The 9,399-nt window shown below is 35.9% G+C and overlaps 1 protein-coding gene and 1 pseudogene across 1 annotated transcript; both read right to left on the bottom strand.

Annotated features, from left to right (window-relative positions):
• Positions 1-642: 642 nt before the first annotated feature.
• LOC148878165 (polyubiquitin) lies at positions 643-2,450 on the bottom strand. Its single transcript, XM_088950061.1, has 2 exons — positions 2,374-2,450; positions 643-2,228 (listed from the first exon to the last, which is right to left on the bottom strand). The coding sequence occupies exon 2, from the start codon at positions 2,226-2,228 to the stop codon at positions 855-857; it is 1,374 nt and encodes a 457-aa protein (XP_088806187.1). The 5' UTR covers positions 2,374-2,450; the 3' UTR covers positions 643-854.
• Positions 2,451-7,450: 5,000 nt separating this feature from the next.
• On the bottom strand, positions 7,451-8,952 carry LOC148878164 (T-complex protein 1 subunit beta pseudogene; annotated as a pseudogene).
• Between the last annotated feature and the right edge of the window lie 447 nt (positions 8,953-9,399).

Raw genomic sequence — 9,399 nt, 5'->3', positions numbered from 1 at the left:
CTACTGATACCTTACCTAACAGGATACGCAGAGGGATAGTATAAGGTGACCGATGATGAAAAATGAACACCGACTAAAGTTGGCTAAAAATTTGCTAACATTAGCCCCTTTCACTCCTAATTCCTAAAATCGTAGATAGTGCAAGCATTGATCGCCTCTAATCCAATTTACCATCCGTCCTCCAAAAAATTTGTCTGGCTACTTACATTGCAACAGCAACATGCCAACCTGTGCAATTCTCAGATTCTCTTCTTTCGAAATGTCTGTATCCCCGGAAAAGCATCAATTACATAAACAGAAAAATATTTATCAACCGTGTTCTATGAGCTTTTAAAATTCCTGAATTAATAATTTAATTGGCATTGACTAGAGCTGTAGTTTCTTTCTTTAATGAAAACTCCAAATCCTAAGAATATATCCCTTTTCATGGCTAATCCAGTATTATATCATCATCGTCATCATCGTAGTTTCAAGTTTTCAAAGATCCGCTCTGGGCTCAACTTGAACCCCTGGCTTTTCTTACACCCCCAACTATTGAACAGACTAGTTGAGACCCCAAAATCCAAATTTGCTTAGAGGAGAGGAGTTGCAGTTGCAGGATTCAAATTTACTTGGCCAACACACAAATGAAACTATAGGAAATTAACGAAGCACCATAGTCCATAGAGATTTTTTTCACATAGAATTATACTTAAGCACCTTCATTACAGCAACGGCCTCATGGAGACCACTTGACACCAAGAGAAGAGAAACATTTAAAGGTTTTTTTAAGTTTTTAACTTTTCCAAATTAAACAGAGACACAGATCAAGGTAGCAGGATCGACATGATACGAATCAAGGGAGCCCAGCCCGTTCAGAAACCACCACGAAGACGAAGGACAAGGTGGAGAGTGGATTCCTTCTGGATATTGTAATCGGCCAGTGTACGCCCATCCTCAAGCTGCTTTCCAGCGAAGATGAGACGCTGCTGGTCAGGAGGAATGCCCTCCTTGTCCTGGATTTTCGCCTTGACATTATCAATCGTGTCCGAGCTCTCCACCTCCAGAGTGATGGTCTTCCCTGTCAGGGTCTTCACGAAAATTTGCATCCCACCACGCAGACGCAGCACCAAGTGGAGGGTTGATTCCTTCTGAATGTTGTAGTCGGCCAAGGTTCGGCCATCCTCAAGCTGTTTCCCAGCGAAGATGAGCCTCTGCTGGTCCGGGGGAATACCCTCCTTGTCCTGGATCTTGGCCTTGACATTATCAATCGTGTCCGAGCTCTCCACCTCCAGAGTGATGGTCTTCCCTGTCAGGGTCTTCACGAAAATTTGCATCCCACCACGCAGACGCAGCACCAAGTGGAGGGTTGATTCCTTCTGAATGTTGTAGTCGGCCAAGGTTCGGCCATCCTCAAGCTGTTTCCCAGCGAAGATGAGCCTCTGCTGGTCCGGGGGAATACCCTCCTTGTCCTGGATCTTGGCCTTTACGTTGTCGATCGTGTCGGAACTCTCTACCTCCAGGGTGATAGTCTTGCCGGTAAGGGTCTTGACGAAAATCTGCATTCCTCCCCTGAGACGAAGCACAAGGTGGAGGGTGGATTCCTTCTGGATGTTGTAGTCGGCGAGGGTTCTTCCATCTTCGAGTTGCTTTCCGGCAAAGATCAACCTTTGCTGGTCTGGTGGGATACCCTCCTTGTCCTGGATCTTGGCCTTGACGTTATCGATGGTGTCCGAGCTCTCGACCTCAAGAGTGATGGTCTTGCCAGTCAAAGTCTTGACGAAAATCTGCATACCTCCCCTCAGACGGAGCACGAGGTGGAGGGTGGATTCCTTCTGGATGTTGTAATCGGCAAGGGTCCTGCCGTCCTCGAGTTGCTTGCCGGCGAAGATGAGACGCTGCTGGTCAGGGGGGATGCCCTCCTTGTCCTGGATCTTGGCCTTGACGTTGTCAATGGTGTCGGAGCTTTCGACCTCGAGGGTGATGGTCTTACCGGTCAAGGTCTTGACGAAGATCTGCATCCCACCCCTAAGACGGAGAACGAGGTGGAGGGTGGACTCCTTCTGGATGTTGTAGTCGGCAAGGGTCCTGCCGTCCTCGAGTTGCTTGCCGGCAAAGATGAGACGCTGCTGGTCAGGGGGGATGCCCTCCTTGTCCTGGATCTTCGCCTTGACGTTATCAATGGTGTCGGAGCTTTCGACCTCGAGGGTGATGGTCTTACCGGTGAGGGTCTTGACGAAGATCTGCATCTGCACGATTTAAATTAAAAAAAAAAAAAAAAAGAAAGAAAATCTATGAGATTAATTTGCAGGAGTAGTATACCCGCGTCGGGGGCTCTCTCATACAAAAATGAAGAAAAAGAAAAAGAAAAGAAAGCGGTGGTGGGAGATGTACCTTGAAAATTGGAGAGACTGGATGAGAAGATGAGAAAACTGGATGAGAAAACTGGATGAGACTTGAGAGAAGAATGCAAAAGGAGAGGCACCGAGAATCCCTATTTAAAAGTGGCGATGGGCGAAAAAATATAGAACCCGTGAATCAAGTCAAGAAATTGCCCCTATAAGAAATCCAATAGCACGATGACACGTAGAAGAGATGATCTGGCACGCATCCGTCTACACGCCAACACGGAACGTCTTATATTTTGTTGTGTGTTCCTTCTCACCTCCTAACTTCTGCCATTAATAATTAATAATAATTTAAAAGTAGGTTTAGGTTTAGGTAAGCATTATGTTAATAAATGAAAACATAAACGCCGTTAAAGGGGGAAAGGTCCACTTTACTTATAATAGAAGAAAATCATAACGGAATTAGTGGACAAAAATAGTAACTCCGTTATCTTCTTAAATTATTAAATCCAGTGGACCCCATTTTAACAAGTTGCAGTTGCAGATTGCAACAGTGACGTTAATAAAAGGGAAATAGACCGACTTTGCCGGTGAAGCCGTAGACTTATAGCTGGTTGGTAGATGCACAATCCTCTTCGGCTCTTCTAAACCTACAAAATTCATTTCCCTAAATGTATATATATATATATATATATATATATATATATATATATATATAATCGGTCCTGCTAGGTCAGTATAGTTTTTCTTACCGAAAATTCCTTTCTTAATTTTCTATTTTTTTTAATTTTAAATTTTTTTAATTTTACATAATTACCCATTAAACCAATAAAGAAATTACATATATCTAACTATTTCTAACAATCATAAAGCTTTTTTTAATGTTTAGCTAAGTGGCACCACTTTCCCCCACTTCCTCCTAACTTGTCTCTAATTCCAATTAATCTCTTAAATTATTTCTAACTCTTATTTATCTCTTAAAATAACTCTAATTTAGTAGAGAGATTCTCTCCTAAACTATTTATAAATCCTATTTATCCTCTCTCCCACTTTTTATCTATATCTATATCTATCTAAATAAAATTTCAATTAAAAATCAATTCAGAACTATTTAAATGTTATAATGAAATTATATACTAAATTTAAAATATTTATTCAAAACACAAAATTAATAGATTTAATAATATTCATATTATTAATAATTCAATATTTTTACAAAATTCATCATGAAATTATGTAGTAACAATAAAAATTATAATTTGATGAATTATTCAATTTAAATGTTATTCAAATAATAAGAATTTAACATAAAAAAATAAAACAGTATTTAAATATTTCAATAACTAAAAATCTTAAATAAAAAAGATTAAAATAGCTAAATAATATAACAAAATATTTACTATTACGTAATAACATTAAAATAAATAAAATTCAAATAATGAAAATTTTTAAATATTTTACATATTATTTAAATATTTAAATAACAAAATATTTTACATGACAAAATTTTGAATAGTTAAAATAACGAAATTATGTAATAAATTAAAAAAAAATCTTAAAAGTAGAAAATTAATTATAATAGAATTCATAATATTCATATTAATAATAATTTAATATTTTATAAAATTAATAACGAATTATGTAATAATAGTACAATTATAGTTTTATGGATTATTAAATTCAATAAATTATTAATATTTTAAGAAATTAAATAACAATATTATTTAAATAAGTAAATAATATTGTAAATAACTAATTTCACTTATATCAATTAATAATTATAGAAAATAACTATCAATAAATTTATATTTATTAGTAATAATTTTACAATAATAGTGTATATTTATTATATATTTATATTTACTATAATTAATATTTATTTTATTTTCAGTAATTATTTATTTAATTTTAATAAATATGCTTTCAATAATTATTTTTAAATGTATTTTTATTTTGTTATTTAAAGCAATAGGAAAGTATTGTGTTGCCCTACACTCTAATGAATGCCTAAAATGCATCCCCCCAATCTATATCCACTCTCCCTCATTTAAAATATCCATATTAATTAATAAATAGTGTTATTCAATGAGCATTAAATAGTGTTATTAACAAAAGTTAATAAATACGGTTAGTAAATTACCAAAAGTTAATAAATATTGTTATTAGTTAACCCATTAACAACATTTTATAGAAATTGAAAACTCTTTAACTAATTTCTATAAAATTGAGAATTATATTAACAATTATCAAAAAGTATAAAATTTTAGTTATTGTTATTATTATAATTAATAATCAAATACAAGTGGGGAACAAAATATTATAATGTTAGAAAATGAAACTATTAATTAATTTATATTGAAAAATAAAAGATAAATTAGTGTAATTTTGTTTGTAAACTACCAAATAAAAATATATATTTAACAACAATTTAAAAAAAAAAATCTAAATCACCATAGTTTACACAAATGTAATAAAATTTTCAAAATTTTTCATAAAGCTACATTTTCATAAAATAACATTTTTGAAATTAAAAGATATAAAGAATGTGAAAGTTTATTTAAAATGCAGTAAATAATTATTGAAAAATATTAGAATATTTTGGAAATTTTAGGAAAATTTATTACATTTGATAGATTTTGGATCATTAAAAAATTATATAATTTTCATTGAAAATTATTAAAGATAAATGACTATGGGAAATGAAAAACTATAATTTGAACAAATAATTACACAAATTATTAAGATAAAATAGTATAATATTGGAAAAGGAAATTATTGGTTAGTTTATATTAGAAATTATAAGATAAACTAGTATAATTCTGTAATTAAACCATTTAAAAAGAAAATAAATTATTTAATAAAAATTTAAATAAATTTGAATAAATTTTCAAAATTACACAAGCACAATAAATTTTCCAAAACTTTTATAAAATTACATTTTTGAATACTAAAGACAATTTAGTATACTTTTAGAAATTTACCATGTGGTTGATACTCAATATATGCTTTTGATCATTTCTATCATCAAATTGAATATTGGGTTGACGGGGACAATGTTTTCAAAATTGGATCAAACCAAATGGTTAGACCAAAAAATTGAGAACTGGACACTGTTTCTCCTCAAAACCTCTTTTTGTCCAAAAACCATTTATTTGTTAGCGAACCGCTAACCTGGGCAGTCGAACCGTCAACCCGGACAATTGTTTTTGGCCTTTTTTGTTTTTGTTTTTTTTTTTTTTTGTAAGAGTGGGTCGTCTGTTTGACAAACAGACTGTTTTGACCCCAGAAATGGCTCCCTATCCGATCCAAATTTTAAAACCTTGGACGAGGAGTGGGTGCCTTGCCTTGAGATTGGCTTGGTGTGTGGCATGGCCTGGCCCAGCCCATGGACCAACCCGACCCACGACATGGCACGGGCCTGTGCGGGCTCGAGCCGTGGGCCGTGCCAAATTGACCCCCCAAATTATCCTAGAGGAGGAAGGCATGGCCCGGGATGCCTCATGGGCCAACACATTACAACTTGCACTTTGTGCGGGCCAAATGTGGGTCGTGTCGTGCTAACCCAGTACGACCCAATTTACACCTCTATTTGAACCCACCTAATACTGGGGATGGGACAGTGAAATTCAAGGATTCTCCATCCTTTATGAGGAATGGGGTGCCTTGCCCTTGAACTCGCTCGACATTAAGGAGTGGTTACCTTGTCCTGAACCCGTGTGATATTGGGGACGGAGCGGGGATGGGGTGCCTTGCCCTAAATCCACCCCGTTGTCATTTCTTTATAATTATTAATTATTAGTGGAATTAATAAACATATTAGGTTTTATAATTATTTTTATTTATTTTAAAAATAATCAAAATTTCATTTAAAAATAATAAAAAGGATAAAAATTATTAATAAAACTAATTTTATTAAAAAATATTTATTCATATTCAATTAACTATTATTATTTTCTATAAATCAACATTAAATGAAAAATAAAATTATTAAATCTTTCAAAATTTTTCCTTACATCGCACGGTCCCAGCCAGTTATTTAATAAATGTATATAACAGTACTCTGTTTGTTTGCTTTTGCAAATTGCAAATTCCAACGTCTCCGTCTCGGCTTTCTTTTCAATGCAATTGTCCTCTTTTTCCTTTCCGGAGGTGTATGCATATGTGGTCAAGGATTCACCACTACGACTCAGCTAGGACTAGGAGGCGGCCCACCGACTGGTGGACAATTATGACGAGCCCACCATTAAATGGAGCCGATCCCATTATGGCAGATTCTGTCTGAAAATGAACGAATGTGGACCATCCTTCCATCTCCATCTGATTTTAATTTTTAACTTTAAATCTTAATCTTCTTATTTGAGAAGAAAAGAGAATCATTAAATGAAAACTGGAAAAGCAGTTAGCCGGTCCCCTTCTTCCAATAGTCCAATGGGGTTACATAATTTATCTAGCTTTTGTTCTCCACCGTTCGAGTGGGAGTGGCGGTCTGAGCAGCTGCTTTTGGCTTTTCAATTCTATCCATCTCTTCTTTTTTTTTTTTTTTTTTTTTTCTCTCCCAATATTATTTTACTATTTTTTTTTCTTTCATGCACTCATGTCATCCATTTCCACCCATTTTAAAGCATGGGAATGCGTATGGGAGGGACCCATGAAGACTAAAGAGATCTACACTCCTACGTTTCTCTCAACTAACTTCATTTTTCATTTCGTGATAAAGCAGAATAAAGAAAAAAAAAATTAAGGCCACATAAACTAGTGAATAGTAATCCTCCAAATCAATGCTCAATTCTAATGAACTTTGATTGTTTCAAAATATGACTTAGACTTATGGGTTGTAAAAGAAATTCATTCAAACTCTATTTTTTCTTTTTTTTAGGGTAAATTATAAAGAAATTCATTCAAAATATGACTTAGACTTATGGGTTGTAAAAGAAATTCATTCAAACTTTGACAAAGACCCCTTTGTACTTTGTTTTGCGATAAAGATTCTCTTATATTTTGACGGGGAGAGAAAAATCCCCTTTGATTGTTAAGTCAGATAAATTTTTTCTATTTTCTTTTTTTGCCCTTTTTCTTTTAAAACCTATTTAACCTATTGTTTCTCTTATTTTCCCCTCCACCATCCTCTCTCATTCTTTCTCTATCCCAACTCTCTTAAATTCTATATTCTCTTTTCCGTGGGGCACAAGTGATGATTTCATCAGCTCTAAGTATCATCTCTGTAGATTCAGTTGTAGAAACTAGCACGGTTTGTTTGACCTTGAATGACTCTGAGATTCCAAGTTTCTCCATGCCTCCTACTGCCCCTGAGAGGATGTCGATTCCAGCAGTACACCCTTCCTTGTGATGCTCTGCACGAAGCTGAGAAATCAATTCTACACTGTCCAAACCTGCATTATCTGCAATAGTTGTAGGGATGGCCTGTAAGGCCCGTGAGAATGCCTCAATTGCATGAGACTTCTTTCCTAGAGTCCTACGGGCCAATTCATCAACTTCCTTTGCCATCATTGTGCCACCCTCCTCCTAGTAAAACTCTGCTGTTAACAACAGTTTGAGAGAGAGTACACACAGGGCATCATGTAGAGACCTTTCAGCCTCATCAAGCACATGAAAACTAGCACCTCTTAATACTATGGTGCAAGCTTGACCCATTTCAACCCCAGGGAAGTGAATTAATTTGTCTTCACCAATCATGATTTCCTCAATGAGCTTACAGTGCCCAAGCTTAATCGACTCTGGATTATCAAAGGTTGATGCAATCTCACCACCAGTTACCAGAGCAAGATGCTCAATTCCATCAAAATCAGCATGCTTAATCGCCAAAATTCCCGCATATGCAAATAGTTCCTCAGGGAAATTGTAAATCATTCGTCTATTCACAAAGCAATTGATCCCATGCGCTATAATCTTCTGCACCTTCTCTTTCATTTTCTCTTTTTCTGCCCCTTCAATCTGTGCAACCTATGACATAGAATCAACACGAACACATGCCCCATAGATCTTTACTTTGTCAGTGTCCATTGTAGTGTTTGCTACCAAAATCTTAGTAATTTCTATGCGCTTCAGTTGAAGGCATTATTTATGACTACATTTTTAACAGGTTAGAAATGGAAAGTTATTGGGCAACTCCAATTTATGGCGGGGAGGGGGAGTGTAGGCGTTGAATGGGGTTGGGGGTAAATAGGGGTTAGGGGGAGGGTCAAAAATTTGACGAATTCATGCTGAGTGGTGAGGAAGGAACCCTAGAGGCCCTAAAATGCGCCACATGCGACTGCCACAGGAATTTCCACCGGAAAGAGATGAAGGGGGAGCCTCAATCGGGGGCGAATTGTTATTACTACCATGACAAGAACCACGACGGTAGCAGAAGTAGGATCTCACCTACCCAACCCCAACTACCTCCTCCACCTCTTCAATAACACCAAAAATTCCAACTGAGGTTACCTACTAGTTCATCACCGGGATCAATTCCTCCCATGATGATGGCCTTCGGAGGCAGTGGTGGAATTGGTGGCAGAGCAACTAAGTAGTCAAGCGAGTACCTCAATGCGTACCAATCCAATGCACCTGAGGGAGCAACACAGCTTCCAAAACCATTGTCTCTATCAAAGAAGAAAGACAACATGTTGGAGGGGAACGGAAAACATTTACTCTCTCTCTCTCTCTCTCCATCTGCAAGGAATAGAAAACAGAGGAAATCGGAAAGAAAGGAGAGAAAGGGGAAGGGGAAGAAGAGAGACCGGGAGAGAGAGAGAGGACTTCAGAAGCCGCTACAACAACTACCATTGCTACTATTCGTATATCCTGAGGTTGGAGAAGATGAATGGTGCTTTTTCTTCGAATAAGTATTACAAAGGTAGTATAGGGATTAAAAAATATTGTAACGATCAATTTTAACAAAAAGCTAATGGAAGGGGGGTTTTTGTCTCACGATCAAAGTATAAGGGGGTCTTTATAATTTACCCTTTTTCAAATTATATTGACTTGGATATCAAAATTCATACCATCACGAAAACCTATTTGGTATAGAGTCCAATTGATGGTGCGCAATCCGGCCGGTCCTAGCTATCAA

Source organism: Nelumbo lutea, chromosome 1 (assembly GCF_056320005.1).
Source record: "Nelumbo lutea isolate HS-2025 chromosome 1, American lotus-T2T, whole genome shotgun sequence".
Classification (NCBI taxonomy): domain Eukaryota; kingdom Viridiplantae; phylum Streptophyta; class Magnoliopsida; order Proteales; family Nelumbonaceae; genus Nelumbo; species Nelumbo lutea.
Note: the sequence above shows the minus strand (reverse complement) of the source record. Positions and strands in the feature narration are given on the sequence as shown.

What these genes read in the sequence shown, in the direction of transcription:
- LOC148878165 (XM_088950061.1), bottom strand. Translation starts at nt 2,228, where the DNA reads ATGCAGATCTTCGTCAAGACCCTCACCGGTAAGACCATCACCCTCGAG.